Raw genomic sequence first — 20688 nt, 5'->3', positions numbered from 1 at the left:
TCCCATCACTCTCTTTCCCCTCTCCCTTCTCCACCACGTCCTCCTCTGCTGACAGAGCCACACAGTTTTATTGTCCTCCCATCGGCTGTCAGCAGCACAGGCCCACACAAGCTGCCTCGCGATCATCCTACCCCAAATCTGGCTTCGGTTCACACCCCTATTCTTGGCCCCTGCACCTTCAGCCATGGCCAGCTGGCCGCCTCCATGGCAGCTGTCATCTGGTGTGCTGCACACCGAGCCTCCTCCACCAGCCTGGTGCTGGGGCTTGCACCATAGTGCTGTCAGGGGCCACATTTGGTGGAGGGGGAAGTGTCAGGCTGCACTCACGTTCCACTTCATCACAGGGCAAAGCCATAGCACTAGGGTGGGAGGAGGGAGTCGCTGTTTGGGTTACTGTCTGTTTAGACCCCCTATGTCCTATGTTCACCATAAGTAGCTCCTAGAGAGGGAGGCTTTGCTTGGAAGGCTGCTTTTGGAAGGGTGACCCCTGAGCCTGTGTTGTGCTGGGGGCCAGGAGGAGGGTGGGTGCCCAGACTAGGTGCATGGCTAGGGAGCCTTGGCTCAGGCAGGAGGGTCCCTTTGACAGCATCAGCCCTTCCCGTAGCTTCCCAGTTGCATGCGGGCTGCCTGAGCCGGGACCAGGCACTGCCTCACTGCCTTAGCTTGGCTCCAGATAGCATGGGGAAGGAATTGGGGCCAATGCGAATGCATGCTGGTGGGGAGAGAAGGTGGCCTTTTCTCTGTCTGGCATGGTCATGATGGCAGCCACCCTGCCACTGACAGGCCTGCCACCCTTGAGGGCCATAACTGCAGTGCTGCCACGGGAAGGTGGCTAGGGAAGCCTTTCCCACAGTGCCAGAGTGGGATGCCCAGCCAGGAGGTGCGCCAAGAAGGTCTGCCGTGAGAGAGAGGGAGGTGGATGGTGGGCATGGTATCTCTTCAGGGCTGGTGGCAGGAACCTCTGCTGAAGCTGGCAGTTGATACTGGCAGAAAGAGCAGGGTCCCTGGACTGGAGGATGCACCCAGCTGTCTTGGCTCCCTGTCCATAAGGGACTTGGCCTGTGCCCCAGAGGAAGGAAGAGAAGCTCACAGTGAGTAAGCAAGGCCTGGCTTTGGTAGCTCCTTGCAGGGGCAGTTAATGCAGAAATGGCAGCTTGCTTGTTACCCTGGCGTATCTGGCCCTCTGCATTCCTACCTGGGATGCCAGAGCTCTCAATTTTGCTGTCTGTCCTGCCCTCTCCTTCCTTCCAGCTCCTATCCTAGGGCCACTATTCCCAAGTGTTTGGTAGTGTGCGTTTGTGCATCTTCTCAGACGCTGGTGGGAAGGGTTTCCACAGGGGAGAGGTTGTCTTCCTGCCACATACTGATGGCTTATCTTGCACCATGAATCCTCACCTCCACTCACAGCAGTAGCATGCCTAAAAAGTAATGAGCATTTCAGCAGATGACCAGCTGTTCATCTTCTCATGAGATAGACAAGTCCTTTACTCTGAAACATGGTCGTGCTTACTTCTCTTGTCTGGTTTGCAGGAAGCGTTATCTGTGGTGAGTGAAGACCAGTCCTTGTTTGAGTGTGCCTACGGATCACCCCACCTTGCGAAGACAGAGATGACAGCCTCCTCCTCCAGTGAATATGGGCAGACGTCAAAGATGAGTCCCCGTGTTCCCCAGCAAGACTGGTTATCACAGCCTCCAGCCAGAGTCACCATCAAGATGGAGTGTAACCCAAACCAAGTTAATGGGTCAAGGTAACAAGGCCAGTGTTAGCGTGGCTCAAGTTTACTTTTCTTAAGATGTGTCTAGCTCAGTTGTCTAAATCTGAATCTAGAAGCATTTTAGATGCCCTAAGGTACCCCACCTACCCACCAGCTGCTGTCCTGGAAGCCTACAGGTCTGCTGCACGTTGTGGGTCGCGCCTGCCAGCCCTATTCAGGTGTTGTGAGAGTTTCAAATGGTGCTACAGGCACCGTCTTTTCATGAGCTTTTGCAACACCTTACTGTGTTTCTTCTTACTGAGGATAATTTTGGATGTGAACTTGCATTGCATGCTAAGTGAAAGAGTATGTATTAAAGTTAGCAAAATGTGAGTTTGCTGTAATCTGGCTGGTAGCACTGATCTGTGTAAGGGTGTGGTGTATATGAAATAACACTCAATGAAAGCTCTGAAAATACAGTAACTTGGGCAGCTGCCTTTTGCTCTAAATATAATCAAGCAGAGAAGTACAGGAAGTAAATTCTTGCAGTGGCAGAGGGAGTGAACTATCTATCTTTACTTTTATATTTAATGTAAACAGTGCCAAAAAACATAACCCTGGAGTTGGATTTAAGAAGAAAAAGCATATGCATGGAGACAAGCAGGGGAGTAGAAAGGAACAAGAAAATAAATTACTCAGTTCAATAGGCAGCAGCCACAGCATGTCAGTGCTTTAACAGTTATCTTGGGACTTTTTTTTTTTATCGATTTCTCTATGAAGGAGAATTGAATCAATTAAGCGGAAAGTAATGCAGTGAAGTTGTGTGTATTGACTGGTATCTCCCCCAAGCATAGGAGCACTCTATGGATTTCTTCCATCTGAAAAGCACAATGAAGATTTTTATTTTTTTTTCCAAGGAAATTATCCAAACAAGTGCTTTCCTGTTTCAAATGTCTGACTGTCAAAACAGTTTTCCTTTGGTGGTGCTGAAGGGCAGAGGTCCAGAGAGTCGGTTGCTCGCAATTTTTGGTGATGTACCAGTGAAGGCTGTGCTTCACATCTCTCTGCCACAAACACCTGCCTACTGATCTCATCTCCCAGGACCAGTTGTTTAGAAAAACCTCAACCATGAGCACTGTGGTTACTGTTCACACTTGCTGGGCTAATGTGACAAGCACCACAAGCAGGGCAAAGTGGCTGACAGCTTATCACACCTACACTTTTCACCAGTGAGGATGGAAATTGTGCTGAAGTCAAATCAGGATTTCTAGTGAATAGTCAAAGATTTGAAATATGAAGAAATAAATGGTGACCTGAAGTTACAGAGAATTAGGGAAGTCTTCTTGTAACTCTTCTTATTCAGAATTTATTCACAGTTTTAGTGATGTGGTTTTTTTTCTTTTTCCTTTTTTTTTTTTTTGTGCTGAGCAAATGCACAGATGTAATCCCAAATGGAGTACTAATTCAAAACCAGGTTCACCTGCTTCCTAAAGCTTACCTCTAAGTATCTGTGCTGGCATTTCTTTAAGACAACTAATCATAGTTTTTCACAGTGTAAATGTCATAAAATGCATGAGAGTAGATAATTAATGTTAATTGTTACTGAGATTAGTGGTAATAATTTGTAATGCATACCTAAAGTTAGTCATTCACATACTCCTATTTTGATGTACTGCCAGATATTAAGGAAGAGTCTAGATTATACAGATCCGTTTGCAATTGTTGCAACCACATTTTTAAAATCATCAAGCCAGAATCTTGAACTTGCTGTCTTGGATTCCTGAAATACATACCTAACCTGAATATTAATGTTCAGTTCATGAATCACAAGTATTTGGCTGTTTCTATAGTGGTTTAGGGACAAAATTGTGTGCAGTAATTCTGTCTTTTATTAGCTGAAACTGTGTCCTGTCTAATCCTTGGTAGCAAGACTGGTAAGGATTATACTCTGATTTAGGAACTCAGACAAGCCCTGCCTTGCTATCTAGAGAGGCCTGAAGTGTTGTTGTGGATAGATGTGTGTTTGGGTGTGCAGCTGGAAGAGATCCTGTGCTTAGGGCCTTTGCTTCTCTCCTGGGGGTTGTGCCATTGTTGAATAAAAACAGAAGTAACCCAGAAAGCAAGGGGCTGGAGTGGGGCTGGATTTAGGCTCTCCATCCCTCACCTGAACCCTCAGTTTGCATTTTGCTGCCTGCCTGGCAGCTTGATTTCAGCAGACAGGACAGGGCAGGCTTGTATTCAACATGTTTTACAACCTGATGGCTGGGGTCATGAATCTGGGGGGCCAGGAAGGGGATTTGCCACCCATATCTCCCCAGTCTAAGATATATTCACCTTCTATATGTGAACTTTTCAGGGATGGATAAGCATCCAGAAGCCCTGAATTAAACAGGCTATTTGGACATATCCTCTGATGACTATAATTTCTCCTTCCTTTGTGCTCTTTTTGATTAGTGTATGCTAGTTTCTCTTAATATCCCCTTAGGGTGACACCCTGGCTACCTGCACAGTTAATAGACAGGAAGTGGCTGCTGGCTTAGACTGCCTGAGTTGCCCTTTGTGAAGAGAAATATCTGCCTTTCCTACAGAGGTATCCTGGTCTTCACACTATCTGTTACTAGCAGAACAGGTACCTACTTTTGCAAGGATGTATAATCTGAGCATTGGGGAATTGTCCTTAAATCAATCTATTTTGATTAGTCATGAGGCATAATTTTAATTCCTACTTTTCCAGCAGAGCTGTTAATTTTATAAAGACGTGATACCCAAGGGTTGCCAAGGCATCTGGAACCCCAGTAAGATGGTTTTGCACTATCCTGACCACTTTTCCCACCGTTACAGAAGTAAAGGGATGAAAAGAAGCAATTCTGTGTGCCTCTTCTCTAAAAAAAAATAGCATTAGGTCTATCTACTCCATCATTTGGACTTGGAGTTTAGTGCAAATCAGCTGAGCAGCACATGAAAACTAGAAGTTCTTCATTTTTCTCTGGACAGCATCACTCAGAGATGCTTAATGTGCTCATCACTAGAAAATGAACAGCCCAGGGGTGGCCGTTCTTTCCCTATATGAACAAGTATATGAGCTGGCACATGAGCTATGCTGCTGGAAGAGGCTGTACAAGTTACTGCTCTGAACTGCAAAATGGTTTTGATCACAACACTGGTTTTCTAAAAGGCATGTTCTGGCTGAAAATATAATGGGAAGAAATGTAATTCTTTCTACATTGAATTTAAAATAACCTGCAGCATTGGAAGCAGAGGTTTGCTTATTAATCTTGGATTTGACAGCCTCCGCTATTGACAGATCAATGCAGAGTTGTTAACTGGAGAAAACAAGGAAAATTAGTACTTAACTATAATTCCTAAGACTGAAAAAAGAAAATAAAAAAAAAAATCACTTACTACCAAAAAAAGAACAGATTAACAGAATAAAAAAAAATAATTGTGCATGTATTGCATGCTTGTACATAACATAAAAATTAAAAATATATTTTTTAATTAAGATACCCTATTTATTGCTTCAAAGAAGTATTATAAGGCCTAACACATGCCTAAAACATAGATCTAGATATTACACAACTGTAAATATGTTGTGGCATTTCTAAAACTCACACACATATATGTGCATGTAATATGTATAGTGTTATTATACTTCAAGAATTGGAAGGCTTCCTAGTCTATAATATTCCTGCTAGTTGCAGAATAGAAAGAAAAACTTGTGTATGACTCAAACATTGCATTAAAAAAATATTTATCAGAAATAAATTATTCTTAATCATGTAAAATATTCTGATATGATACTGAAGAGTATTGTCAATATGGATGTCACATGCAATTTATATATCTATTACAAATCTAAAACCATTTATTTCATCAAGTCCTGCTAGGTATTTGCCATTTGATGTTGGTGTTTCACTGGTTTCCTGACAGATTATGTGCTATTCATCACATACATAGTATTGGTCACACTTTCTATTCACAGACTAGAGGTTCCCTGCCATTCTGCAGGTTACTTTGCATTTTCTTTTCTGCAGAAGCCTTCCTCACCTTGCTTATTTGCAGTCCATAAATTTATTTCCTTGAATGAAATGCTCAGCTCTTAAAAATGCTTCATATGTTACAAGTTAACACATGCAGTAGCTAGAGCTGCTTTTCATTTTTAGTAAAACTGTTCCTGATCTGTTTACACCTATTTTAAAATCTGGGTTGTCCCAAAGGAGTCTGAAATACCACAGCCACATTGCAGAGCCACAGAAGTGCTACCTCTAGGATCTCTAGAGTATGCTGTGTAATCATCTTCCTATGTGGAGCCTAGGTCTGTGTAAAAAGGATACAAAGCAGGGTAACAGACCCACAAAATGGCAACCAGAGAATAGTTAACATTGCAACTTTTTGCTGTCCAGCTCTCCCTTCTCAGTGTGTTAGGCTACTTCCTGGCCATATATTCTGCTGTCTGGAAAGGTGTATAAAATTTTAGGAGCCTACTGAACCCCTTACACATCAACAATTAAGTACCCACTCAAAGCAGAAATGGACTCACTCTGCTAGGACTTTCCCCAGATACACTTTGGCTGTAATTGCCCCACATTAAATCTCAAAACATAACAGTCTCAGAACTGGCATTCCTGTGAGTACTGAAGCAATAACATTAGAATGAAATTAAAGGGTTATTTTCAGTGGTCTGCAGAGGGATTGGCTACATGGGTTTGTTTAACAATAACAGTATTTTTAAAGCTAGACCCTGTTGCACAGCACCAGAAAATATAGCCTAAGGGCCTACCTTAAATTAAATAAAGCAAGAAAAGTTGAAATTCAAGCTGTCATTTACCTTGCTGTTGTTGTATATATAATGCAGATTGTCACAGATGGTATCAAATTGAGTTTCTTTAAATCCATTACGTTGGTACAGACATTATATTTCTTCCAGCTCCATAAATCTAATGAGCCCTTTGTGCCACCATATTGTCAATTTTTCACTTGAATGTAATAATATTATTTCCTGCTATTTATTGCTCTTGAGTCAGACCAAAAGATTCACCCTGTTATAGTAAGGTGCTATAATATAAATCTAGAGATTGCATATGTCATACTGTTACTTACTTTTCTGTTTATTGTTCTTTACATATTTTATCAAATTAAGTATGAGCAATTCTATTACAATGAAGGAGTACAAGTCATGTTATGCAGTTACAGTGGAATTCACTCCTGTGAAAATACTCTCACGAGGCCCTAGGTACTTCCTGAGCAGCATTTAAATCCTTGGACTTCTCAGTGGTCTCTGAATACACTCACCCATGGGACTCCATCATGCCCATGGGTGGGGCTAAAAAAAGGTAGCTTGGAAGAACTACATTTACTAGTAGGTAATCAATCTTTTTAAGGGAGGCTGAAGTGGAACACAGAGTCTTATTCAGGCCACAGATAAATTTCGCTTGCCATGAGCAGTGTGATGATTTCATTGAAAAAGCATTTTGAAAGTTAGCTGCAGTGAAAGCACAGCAGAATTTTTCCAACATCAGCTTGGCTGATACTGAGTTTTAAAGAAATGCCAGAAATAATTAGCTGTCATTAAGATTTAATCATGTGCAAATGTTGATTTAAGTGCTACCAATTGTTGCTCGAAAACCATTTGAGAATGAAATTACCACTTAATACATCTTTTGTGCTTGCTCTTTTGGGAAATACCATTTTTCTTTGCATGTTACTGTTCTAAGTTCTCATCAAAGAGCCTCTGTACTAGCTGGGTTGAGTGTCTGACACACAGGAGGACTTTTCGGAGTCCCAAGTGACCTCAACTTTTTGTCTTTTTTTTTTTTTCTTTTGTTTAATTTTCTCCTTGTTGTAAGCCTCCTAAGTGGTAACAGGTTTTTGCTATACAAACCAGCAAATTTGAATGGGTAGCACTTGAGATAGCTTGCACGGTCTATCCATGTGCCAGTGGATGTGCAGCCTCTAAGGGGGGTGCATTCATTCATATGGATCTCTGTATCGCCACCATGACAGAACCATCCTGCTGCCGGGATCCAGGCTGACATGCTTTAAGCTACATGAGGCACCTCTGCATTATGCTCCAGTCTGTGGTATGATACCGGTGGCACTACTTAGAGCATTCGCACACCTTGTGTGTGTCTAGCACATGCAGAAACAGGGTTGATCTGTGGTAATTACCCTGACATCACTTGTTTTTCAGGGGCATGGCTTTTTCCATCCCTGGCGCACAACCCCACAGCTGGGGCACAGTGCCATCCTGTCCACTTCTAGTGGTGTACCACTGGCATGCAGCCCTGGTATTCTTGGTAAACCTCAGCTCAGACTAAACAACAAGCATGGTCCAAAACCCACTGGAATCAGTGAGACTCTCTCCTCTGTCTCCAAAAGGGTTTGAGTCAGCCCCTGCATCAGTCCTCAACAAAGCTGGGAGAACTGTCTTAAGAGGGTGACTTTCCTAATGCACATATTGGTGCTGCCTTTATAAAGTAACATTAGTCTTGGGTAAAAAGCCACAATGTTAGTTATCTGAGACTCATAATCTTCTTTCCCACTGACTGGGTGGTTGGTGAAGTGGCTGCTTACCGAACTGGAAAAACTGCAAATTCAGGATCTTGTCCATGTAACGTTTTATGCGTGACTGCCTCAAGAAGTCCCTTTTTGCTCTGAAAATACACCAGCTTAACACCAGTGCATGTATGTGTGTGTGTTTGTGTGTGTGTGCATGGTTTGGGTCTATTTTTGAGGCAAACATGTTGCCAAAGACTAAAAAAAAAAAACACCTTTTTTTTTGCAGCTTTTTTGAGGCTGCTGGACTGGCAACTACCACCTAAGAAGCTTTCCACTCTGGGATAATGGGTTCGTTCATAATTGGCATGGTTATGTTTTGGATTGACCACTGATGCTTTAATTGTGTGCTTAGCTTCAGGAGTTTAAGAAGGAGATGAGGATAGCCAGTTTCAAAGGTGCTAAGCAGCCAAAAGCTTGCATATGGGTAGTGAAATATAAAATCAGTTTCCAAATAGTAACATAGGCCCCCACAAGAGTTATTATCGCTGTCATTATTTCTGACTATTACTATTATTACTACTTTATTTCCAGTACAGTATTTACTGTGTCTAGAGCATTTAGAGCCACTGGTTGGGGTGTTTCCTGGGGCTGGCATGGCACAGGCACTGTCAGTAGGTAGGTTGTCTCTAACCCAGCACATTTGAAGATGAGTCTTCTCCTCTCCCTCTTTATTAGAAGTTTTATATTGATCAGGGTGATATCAGTGGAGTGTTCAGTATTTAAAGCTTGGGAATAATATTTTAAGACAAAGCAGAAAGTGTGCAAGAAAAAGAAGTCTGGCTCATCATTTGCTTTGCCATTTGGCACCCATCAGCCTCACAGCCCAATAATGCTAATCACAAAACTCAGCAGACATTCCATAGACATGGGGATTATGGTTTCCATGCAATATGTCATTTTTGTTTATGCCTGGCATGCTCTACTTTGCTAACTTTCTATATAATCCCTTCCCATAAAAGAAGGCATATCTGGTTTGGGGAGGGCCCTGTCTCCTGGTATTTCATATTTTATGAAACCACAAATACAACAGTCTTACAAGCTCTTGAAATGAAATACAAGTTGAGAAATGTAATCAATTACCATTATAATAGAATTTCTATAAAAATAATAAAAGAAAAACAAGAGAAAATAGGTCCTGAAAGTTATAGGCCAACTGGGAAGTCATTGTGGCTTTGGCCTAGCTATCACCATGTCAGACTTCAGCCTTCTCCCAGGCAGCAATCTAATTGTAAATTATGTATATACAGAACATCATTTCTTAGCTTTGGCTTTTAGTGACCCCCTTCCCTTCTTTGCCTTTCTTCACTCTAACCTGACACATAAGAAATATTGAAGTGTTTGCACTAATGGAGAAATGACAACGTGCAGTCAAACTTAAACCAGCTGTTTCCCTGCACTGTGAACACAAAGAGCCAGGCTGGTGATATTTATAGCTTGACTGGCCTCTAGTGAGCCAGACGCTGACTGCCTTAATTTGCCATGTTGGCCTTAAGGCTTGAAGCAGCTGTGGACTGCAAGATAGCCGGGGAAAGTTAGCAAAAGCAAAAAGAAAAAATGGGAAAGATTGTTTCAATTAGCAAAAGTTATTGTTTGATTGAAAATGAATGGCTGCTGTGTATACAACTCAATAAACAAGCATCTTTTATTTTGCTCACAGAAAGCCAACGACGTTGCATGTGTTGGCATGTGGTGTTTGCTTTTTCCTTTCACTGGAGGAAGGAACTGGATGGGCTTCTAAGTGCCACACTGTAACATATCTGAGTGACCCCTGGGACAGACCCGTGTGACCCTGAGCACCTACTGACCCCAGGGCACCCCACAGAGTGTTCTCTGCCCGTTCTGGATGCTGCTGGGTGTATTAGCATGGGACTGCTCCAATCCCAGCCTCTCCATAGCCCTGGTCCATTGGGGCTGTTGCAGACCATTTTGGTTGCCCCTGCTTAACCCCACGTGAAGTCGCTTCCATGACTGCATGGCCCAGTGAGGACTTGAGTTTTCCTTTTTTTCCTTTTCTTTTGTCTTCTTAGGACTGCTTTTGACGTTCACCTTACAGCAAAGATAGATAAACAGACTGTCACTGTGGCTTCAGCATCAACTTAAGTCACCTTCAGCTGGTGGCACAGGTCCTGAGGAGCTTCCCTCCTTTCCACAGACCTCATCAGCTCACTTCCACCCTGGCTACCCCCTTTCCTGTGGGCAAGCATCACCTTCACACAGCTGCTGCACATGGGTGGGGGAATGACTCAGGTTGTAGCTAAACACTGAGTTACTTACCCACCCAGCCATCTATTTACTTATTTGTATACTTCATGATTCTGTGATTGTACTTGCTAGGGAAACAGCTTCCCAGTCCAGTTTGCTAAGCAGTTGCATGAAAAACCTGTATGAGCACTCCAGGGATATTTCAACCTCTGTGCATTTTCTGGCATTTTAATGCCTCTGTTACGCTGAAGCTCTCTGTGGACTTGCACTGCTTTCACAAGAAACCTTGGAAGGGAAAATAAAACCCGTGTTTTCCTTTCAGCAGGTTAAGTGTGGCAGTGCTCACTCGGCAGATTTAAAGGCAGGTGCCTGCACAGAAGCAGAGGGCTTGATGTGTTTGCAGGGCTTGGCCTGGTGTAGGCACAGAAGAAGCTGGGCAGCCGCATCCAACTATGGTGCTGGGTGATGAGTGTGTGGTGGAAACTGAGCTCTGTCAAAGCAAGTGTTGGGGCCTCTGATACCACTGCTGAAAGCACTTTTCAGAGTCTCACTTAGCACCCCCGGGGATCCCTACTAGTGCCAAGGAAGCAGCCCCTGGGGGCCTTCAAAGCTGCTGGTGCAGCCACAGTCCTGCTCTGGCAGCTGGAAAGCCTGGGCTTCTTCTCACCAGGGAGGGTTGGGCTGTCCCCAGTGTGTCGTGCCAGGGGGGAACCCAAAGGGGCAGCTGCAGGACCCCTCATTGCATGTCACTTCTGCAGCAGGTCTCAGCAGATGTGAATCCCACTCATTCATGAAGAAGAAGGTGTGGAGAGGGGCAGGGAAGAGAATTTGGGGCTGTGGCTGTGTAGCCCTTGGAACTGGTATTGTGGAGTGAAGTATGTCAGGTGTGCTTTAGGAAACAGCATTGTACCTCCAACTCTCAGTGGTTTTATATTTTTTCCTTCATGGACCACTTTTTCAGTGACAAACCATCCTGGGAGGGAAGTGCTGACCAAATTCACCACAGCTTGAGTAGCTGCAGTGAATGGAGATTAACATGAGTATGCTTTGCCACCATATACTCACTATGAACTGACCTTTACATGATGTTGTTCTGGTTAAATATAAATTTACATATCTTGGCCCAAATTATCTGAAGGTGCTGGCTTTGCAGAGCTCTCCCTCTTGTACATAAGGACAAGGTGGGACATTGCAGGCTTGCTCCCCTCTTTCTCAGATCACCTGCATTATGAAGTAGGAGAGAAATCTGCGTCCTCTAGGACAGTGTCATGTTCTGTTTGCCAAAGCCTCACAGAAGAAAAGTTCTAATAGCTCAGCATGTCCTCTGACCTAATCAGCCATGGACTGGATGGGGGCCATGCATGGAAAACTCCAAAGATATCCTTACACCACTTTACTCTCCTGAGACCCCTTTTCTATAAGTAGCCTCTGTAAGGAAGTTATCCAAGCTTATAAGCTGTGCTTATTACATAAACTTATAAAGATATGTAAATATTTGGAAAATACAATTTTTCTCATTTATTTCTCTCTGAAATTCGGAAACATCAAATCGAGGGGGATACATTATGGGAATGTCACAGAGATCATGTAAAATTTTGCTGATTCCTAATCTGTGTTTCTCTGACACCTTGCATTTTAAGAGAACACAGGTGTTTCATATCACATGGGGAAAATAGTAGCATAGTGAAGAGGAAAAAATGTGTTTCATGCACTTATTTGTGAACTTACATCTGCTTTCATCACAGGCCATGGTTGGCAAAACTCCAATGGACTTCAGTAGGAATGGGTGCTAAATTTAACCATCAAATCAGGTTGATTCTAAATAACCCTGAACAAAGGGAAGGCTTCCAGGTCCAAGGACCCATGGAGAAATATTTTCTTCAACAGTCATTTGTCAGCAATCAGAGCAGAATCAGATCAGGACTGGGCAAAGTGCTCTTAGGTAGCACAGCTGTAGTATTTCCACATTTTGGGGGGTTGTTTTTTGTGTAAATTCCAGGTGTAATACAGTATATTTACAAAGGGTAAAAATAACATGCAGCTGTGAAGAAAAACATCTTGGGTTTCATTTCATACCTGAGGATGAATCACTGAAAAGCTGCACCCTTTATGCTGGGCACATTTTCTGAAAGCTGCTTTTCCACTGCCCCTGTTCCCCTGGTGGTTCAGAAATAAAGCAGACACACAGCAGATCCTAAAAAACCCTTTGCAGACAATCCCTCTCTTGTTCTGGGGACTAAAATTACCATTTTCTAGTGTCTGCTTGCATTTTCAGCTTTGCTTTCTATACCGTAGAAGTTGGTTCCAGCCATTTGAATTAAGCCTTGCTTCAGTGGAATGCGTAAGCACATGCTCAATTTGAAGTACCTGGGTAGTCCTGTTAGCTGCCATGGCACTGCTTCCACACATGCTTGAGGTTAAGCATGGTCTTAGAAGATTTGCTGAACTGGGGATTTGCTTGTCCACCCAGTAAGTTAACAGGACAAAACCCTTGACCATCTGCTTCTGGGTTTTAATGAAAAGTTATTACTTATTTATGATCTTACCCACCCCCATCTGTGTATATTCAGATCAGAAAACCAGCTCAGAAGCGCTGTCAGATTGCCAAAAGCAGTGTGCTACTGGATCTTTCACATCATTTACTGTTCAGTGTTTACAAGAATGGTTTTAATGCACAATTGCCCATAACAGTGGTGAAGGCTAATACTGATGTGATATTTCATGTCAGCAGCAAGATATTCATCTTCCTACATGCCAAGTTCCTTTTCACAGAAAAACAAAATAAAGCAACTGTGCCAGTTAGGCCAAAGGATGCTGCTAGCTCTGTTTCCCAAACACATCTCTAAAAAGTCAGCAAATGTGCCAAATGTTTCTTTCTTTTGTCTTTGTAATATAACTGACCTTAGAAGTCAGGGTGAGCATCTGCATAGGTGTAAGGTCATGAGTTTGATGATATTTCCAAATATATGTGATTTAGTATGCAGACTCACTTTTACATATATGCCATTTGTATTTGTTAAGGGTAAATGGAAAAAGCCAACATTCTAGTCACAAGCAAACATCACAAAAGCTCTTTTCTATGTCTGAAGAAAAAGTTACTTTCTTTTGCTTATCTAGCTCTGTGTAGACAAGAAATAAGTGCATCCCAGAATTATATTTAGGGGTATATAGTGGGGTAGAAAGGCTAAACCTGAGAGAATAATGCCCAAGTACTCTAGTTCTGAGAAGAAAGGCTAAATTCACCACCACGCAATGACAGGCAAAAAACAGGTGGTGACTGCATTTTCCCTTGTGGTTATTTTTCAGTCCTGTGGCTGACAAGGAGTTGTAGGATCTTTACACAATGCAGATTTCTTATGTAATATGTTATGCAGCACCCAAGATATTTTATACCTGGAAAAGGTATGTGAAGCCAACATTTCCCAGGCAATATTTAAGGCCCTGTTCCTTCTTCTAAAGCAGATGACAGTACCCATTGAGTGGTTTCTGTGATATGTTTTATTTTTAAATTGAAAGCCGTCAGCAGTTAATTTTGTTTTTAATACATACATTAACACAGCATGGTAAAATTAGTAGTAACACTGAGTGGAAAAAAAGTGATAATATGTACTTCTAGTATTTAATATGTATTCTAAATATTCGCATCTTTCCAAGCGCTAGTTATTTTTTAAAACGCGTGAGAATTATAACTGGTTTAGCTCCTGACCCATGGTAGTGCTGAGGATTCAACTCAACCGAGTCACTTGGGCATTGGATAAAATATCTGCCACGTGTTTTTGACATGTGCTGAGCAGACAGTGGTCCAAACTGTGTGTTATTTTTCCTCTTTTGTCCTTAAACAATAGCAGAACTCTTGTTAGGAAGTGTCTGTATTCTGACCACTGGTGTACTTACAGTAACACTGCTGCCCAAAGCTTGCAGCAGAAGCTGGGATTTCCAAGCTGCAGAGAGCAAGAGGCTATGGGTGAAACACATGTTGGAGGGCAGGGGATAGATCCAGAGTCTGGGTTTTGGAGGATGTCTCAGTTCTCCGGACTGCAAATTAGTCAGTTTGCAAGGATCCTAAATGAAGCATTGCAACCTGACTGACCACAGTACAGTTTCAGGAGTTAAATGGCAGGACAAAAAGAAAACTTGTTAGCGATTTAGTTTCGCTAGAGAAACCAAAACCCAACTAACACCTTCTTTCCCTTGCCAAACAGCCTCTTTAAATTTACAGGTATTCCCTGTAGCTCTGTTCTTTATTTTGATTTTTGTAACAATTTTTCTCTCTCTGATGAAACACGTTGTAGACATTAAATTAAGGGACAAATATGTCTGTGTCTGCCAGAAAGAAAACTGTGATGCAATTAAAATGCCATTAGGGAACCCCCTGTGGGATGTTAAACCAAAAGACTCCATTCAGAAAGCAAAGCCAAAATTAAAGAGGTGTCTGGTTGCAGATCCTCTGCAGATTTCCATTTCTTGACTACAGTACCATGGAGACTGTGCTAGTGAGGAGCTGAAAGGTTTTTCCAGTCATGTGTGTGGTATTTTGAATCATGGCTTTGGCAAATGTTCGTTTTCTGTAAGCCATACATAGAAGTATGTCTACATTGCATGACATAAAGAGCAACTGAGCATGGCCAACATGAAACAATGACAGCAGTGCAGATGAAAAGCTGCCCAAGGGTTGGACAAGCCTTGTCCAAGGCTTGGACAATCACAGTATCACAGTATGCTAGAGATTGGAAGGGACCTCGAAAGATCATCTAGTCCAATCCCCCTGCCGGAGCAGGAACACCTAGATAATGTTACACAGGAATGTGTCCAGGCGGGTTTTGAATGTCTCCAGGGAAGGGGACTCCACAACCTCCCTGGGCAGCCTGTTCCAGTGTTCCGTCACCCTCACTGAGAAGAAGTTCCTTCTCAAGTTTAAGTGGAACCTCTTGTGTTCCAGTTTGTACCCATTACCCCTTGTCCTATCATTGTTTGCCACCATTGTTTGACAATGACAGCTAATAATAATTTTCCTTCAGAGAATTTGCATTAAGTGTATCTTTATGTTTGCTGAGTTGTCTGTGAGATGTTTGGAGAGAGAAGTGCAAGTTACTTGCGGCCAGCAGGCTCAGCAAGCTCATTAGCAAGCCTCCATTCTCATCTGGTTGCTGGAAATAAATCATTAGTGTTTATATGTTTGGAGATATATAAGAGCCTGATCCTTTGAAAATAAAAATAAATATATGGTCCACTGGCTGGTCATTTTTTTCTGAGGCAACTGAAGAAATTAGCAGTTATTGGGTGGTAAGTGCTGAGTTTTCCAGTGATAGTCCAACCCTGGTGCTTGAGTCTTGTTTTTAACATTTCATTCAGTGAGGATATTAGTGGGGACTGGAATAATAATAGAACCACACCTTTCTTCTCTTTCTAGGAATTCTCCTGATGACTGTAGTGTGGCAAAAGGCGGGAAGATGGTTAGCGGCTCAGACAATGTTGGGATGAACTATGGAAATTACATGGAAGAGAAGCATGTTCCACCCCCAAATATGACTACCAATGAACGAAGAGTCATTGTGCCAGCAGGTTAGACCCTCTACACAAAAATTCAAAGCAAAAAAAGACATTTCCCCTAAGTCTACTAACATTATTTAAAAGGATTTGGAGAACAGTGGCGATGGAATACAAGTTATCAGGAAGAAAAGAGCAGTAATTTCCCAGGGTTATTAAGAGAAAGACCTGAGAAATATCATAGTAAAGCCATCTCCCCAGCCTGTTCCTCCCATTTCAGCAGCATAACTGGCAGATTACAGGTACTCAGATGTTATCTGACTTCTCTAGCCCTTAAGTGGGAAAATGAACAGTCACTTCCATTTCCTAACACTATGGACCAGCTGGGTGCAAAGTGTGTGGGAAGAGAAAGGCTCACTGTACCGCACGATATTCCTGCAAATACCAACTCCAGTCTGGCCCACAGCATGCTAAAACCACAATTGCTTCTGTAAAATCAAACGGTGCATGAAAAGCAGTCATGTAGGTTATCCCCTGAGTTTGGGTGGTGTAAAATATTTTAATAAGCAAGCTGACAACTCTTCAGCAGTGTAAGAGCACAACTGAGAAATTCTTGGTTAGTCTTGGCAAGCTTGGTTGTGGAATTCAGCAGTTAAGTGAACAAGAAGGAATTCACTCTTGTGTGCCTTGTCCTCCAAATAAACCTCTGATGAATGGTTTTCTGCTTTGGTTTGCAGAGTAATTAGAATGCCTTTTTCTGAAGTCAAAGCATTAGACCATCATCATGACCTATGTGAGTTTATAAACCACTGGCTGTACATAGCATAGACATACCACCTATAACCTGCAAACAGAAAAGAATGTTTTGCTGCTAGTTCATTTCCAACAGAGATGTGCCTATCTGAAACATTTCTGCTACTGCTATGTTGCCTAATATTCTTACAGTTTTTCAGTTGCTAAGATATGCAAGAGTACTAACTGTGGCCACATTTTGCAAGATGTGATTATTTCAGTTATTTGTCAAGATATGTGTGGACAAATATGTTGCAGTATCCTCTGCAATGGTATTGACAGTTCTGTTCTGAAGACAGAAGAGGGATGCACTGAATTATGAAGTATCCTGCCAACTGGAAGCAGATCACACTGGCATTCATGACATTTGAATGTTCCTCTAGAACATTTGTGGGTTTGGTGTTTGGCACTTTTTTTAGTCTTTTAGTAACCCTGAAGTTTGGTTAGCTCACACAGATCTTTCTCTCTCACTGTATTCCTGGAGGTATGTCTAGAGTAACAACTTTGAGGTGGATTTGAGTGACATTCAAGGAACAAGATGGTCACAGTCACAGCCTTTCTATTTTGAGGTTCCTAGAAGAAATGTATCAGTAAAAATCGCTTGATTTTCTTTGACTACCGTGTAGCACTGTGCAGCTCAAGTGGCAACGTTTAGGAGTAAAAAAAAAAGCAAAATTCACATTTCCAGCTGTGCTAATTTTCTAGTTATCATAAGTAAGAATAATTTAAAATTATAAGCATAATCAATTTTTAAAAAAAAATTCCTGGTGTTTGCTGGTTTACTTCAAACCGAACTGATTGTAATTGTTGGAGTTCTCTGTTGTAGGTGTGGGAAATCTCATACAGACCCTAGGTTTACCACCAGACTTGCATCCCTCTAGTTTGCTATGTATTTCATACCAGATTGAGTTGGGAACCTCTTTCCATAGGCTTTTAGAGACTGTCATGCTCTTGCTCACTTCCAATCCTTCACCCAATAGTGCCTTCACCTTTCTGATGCTTCTCTTGACATTTTAAGCCCTGGCAAATCAGAATATATATCCTCTGGAGCTTCAGAGGTCTTCTCTGTTCTCTGAAGTGTACCAGAAAACAATATTTTAATATGATCCATTCTAGTTTATGAAATAACTAACCAAATCTGTGAGTGCTTACTTAGCCTGTGCCCAAGGAACTGTACTTCTGACCGTGGAAAATTCACTTGAATAAAGATAAAAATTCAACAAAGAGCTTTGAAAATTGTCCAGATACAACTTACGGTGCTGTTACTGGGATTTCTTAGATACTTTTCTAAAAAGGATTCTCTGCATGAGGACAGAGACATAAAAGTGACAAGACAAAAAAGCTAAATGGTAGAAGGAACTCAACAGCAGAGGGTTTGTTGTTAATAATCAGAGCTCACAGCTCTTCCTTAATAGGTTTTCACAGATAGGTATTCTCCTTTGCACTCAACAGACCAACTTAATTTGTTCTGTATTTCCAGCAGTCAGTAAACAGGATTAAGTTCTTTCCAGTTCAGCTGTGGTCTACATTTATTTTGTACTGGTCGGGCGCATCAGCGCTCTCCCCTCTCTGCCTAATTTTATGCTTTGTGATGCCACCAGATCCTACGTTGTGGAGCACAGACCATGTACGCCAGTGGCTGGAATGGGCAGTGAAGGAGTATGGTCTCCCGGATGTGGATATCTTGTTGTTCCAGAACATCGATGGGAAGGAGCTGTGTAAAATGACCAAAGATGACTTCCAGAGACTCACCCCAAGCTATAATGCAGATATCCTCCTGTCACACCTACACTACCTCAGAGAAAGTAAGCTAGTTTTCTGTCATTGTGGTAGTGGCTACAATCAGTCTGCAGATTGTTGTCTAAGGATATCAGCCTTAGATTTAATGGTGTGGATACACTTCGCTCGGTTTTCAAATGTCTGTTGCAAATTTTGCTGTTCCTAAGAATCCTGATCCAAAGCCTTTTGAGTTTGATGGAAAGACACCCATTAATTTCAGTTGACTTTCACTCACATTCATTGAAGAAAACAGGAAATATTTCTTTATGTCCATCTCAGAGAAAAATGAAATTAAAAGTCAGCATACTGTAGGAAGAAAATCATATGGGATTCAGTACTAATGTTTTTTCTGGTCACATACTTGTTTCTTTCCATTTTAATAATGAGAATGCTAAATGAGAGTGCAAACAGTGATTCATAAAGTGAACTCCAGGCATGATTGTAAGGACTGACAGCAGTTTGCTCTACTCTGAATAGGATCAGAAAGATTTCACTGAATTTAATAAAATTTCTGTAAATTCATGAAAAAAAAGAACAGTCCCTGAAGTCCAAATGCAAATTACTTATAGTGCATGGCTAGTATTTCAAAGGGAAAGAGGGGGCTAGCAAATTCCTGGCTTGAGGGCTTTCATTTAAGCTTGAGGAAATTTTTCAGGTTTGCCTCATTTTAACGAAGTTAAAGCAAACATCGTTTTTCAAAGAAAAGAAAAACAAGCATTGCAACACCAGTGCGGTGCAGTCTTCTCCACACGCACACTGTCAATATCAGTCAGAAATATTATGCATTCATAATGTTGAATACATGAATGCCCTAGTTTAAGTCGTAGCACACACGCCTCCCTCCAAACTGCAGGCTGAAACCGTCGGTAGACTCACATTCACACAATCCTGTCAGGGGAAAATATGGTTTAAAAAGATAATTCACAATTTTTTTTTCATTTTGGTGTTGCTTTTTGTTTTGTTTTGTAGCTCCTCTTCCACATTTGACTTCAGATGATGTTGATAAGGCCTTACAAAACTCTCCACGGTTAATGCATGCTAGAAACACAGGTAATACTGGCACTGCTCCCATTGCTACAGGTCATCTTTTATAAGCACAGAATTCCTTTTTATGGGTTGCTTGCTAAAAATGGAAATGGTAAATCAGGAGGGAGACAAGTATATCCTCTTCCTTGATGTGTGTGTGTGAGTTTTATGAACAGACACACAAGAAAAATGTGCAGGGCCAGATGGTGCAAAAATGGTCTCCTTATTGGTATTTTCTTGTGTTCTACAAGAGAAAGGGGTCCCTGAGCCAAGATAAGTTGCAACCTTTGAGCCTTTGTTTCTGAGGACTTTTTTTCTCATTCTATCTCATTGTACTGTCAGACCTACTTCACAAATCCCGTGGATATCTCAAAAGTGCTATAGCACTTGCTTAAGTATTGTGGGCTCTGTTGAATGGTGACTGTCTTCCCTCCCATGCCGTATGTTGTATAATTCAGTAAAATTGCTATTTAGGCAGTTAGCTCATCTCCTTTGTCAGCCATATGGGACTTGAGCTGTAAACTAAACTAAGTTAGTTGTAATCTCTATTAAGTCTGAACTGAATATTCACCCCTCTGTTAATCTGGCCCAGGAAAGTATTGAGTGTAGGTAGGAGAATGATACAATACATGCCTCTAAAGCACCTTTCTTTCAGAATATGACTGAAAATATTTATGAAAATAATTCAAATACATTTGATCTTACTCTCACAGTTGTGCAACTGAAGATGGCATGAAATTGTGTACATACTATGGTGTACACACTAATTAAAGATGTTTGGAATATTTCATGATCATGCCTAAGGGTATTAGTTACCAACAGTGACCAGAAATAACAATTCTTTATTAGAAATGAAAAAGATAATACAAAGGATGATTAAAAAAAAACCAAAACAACAAAACCCAAACAAAAATGCAGAACAACAAGAAAAACAAAACCAAAAAAACTTAGACTGTGATGCCTCTTTCATATTTCATTTAGCTTTTCACTGTGGTAAATAGCACTGAGTATCCCATCAAAATTAGCTAGATAAGAAGATCCCTCCCTGAGATCGTATGTTTGCCACTTGACACGAAGTTCTGCTGCAAGTTGCAGGCCTGCTGCAAACCCCACCAAAAAAACAACAGTTTTTTTTTTCCATTGACTTTGA

General features: G+C 41.7%; 1 protein-coding gene across 6 annotated transcripts in view; it reads left to right on the top strand.

The window, feature by feature from the left end:
* The window catches only part of ERG (ETS transcription factor ERG), a 145820-nt gene that overhangs the window by 111568 nt on the left and 13564 nt on the right, over positions 1 to 20688 (top strand). For 5 of the 6 annotated variants that reach the window (XM_062602570.1, XM_062602572.1, XM_062602573.1 and 2 more), the window contains 4 exons: positions 1531 to 1748; positions 15865 to 16016; positions 18335 to 18538; positions 19482 to 19562. In XM_062602570.1, the coding sequence (XP_062458554.1) occupies positions 1531 to 1748; positions 15865 to 16016; positions 18335 to 18538; positions 19482 to 19562 (655 nt within the window). The remainder of the gene's footprint in view (positions 1 to 1530; positions 1749 to 15864; positions 16017 to 18334; positions 18539 to 19481; positions 19563 to 20688) is intronic. The other variant, XM_062602574.1, reaches the window with a different exon arrangement.

This window comes from Pezoporus occidentalis, unplaced genomic scaffold, assembly GCF_034315485.1.
Source record: "Pezoporus occidentalis ecotype Australia unplaced genomic scaffold, CSIRO_AGI_Poc_V1 ctg77, whole genome shotgun sequence".
Lineage (NCBI taxonomy): Eukaryota > Metazoa > Chordata > Aves > Psittaciformes > Psittacidae > Pezoporus > Pezoporus occidentalis.
This window is presented reverse-complemented; position numbering and strand designations above follow the sequence as displayed.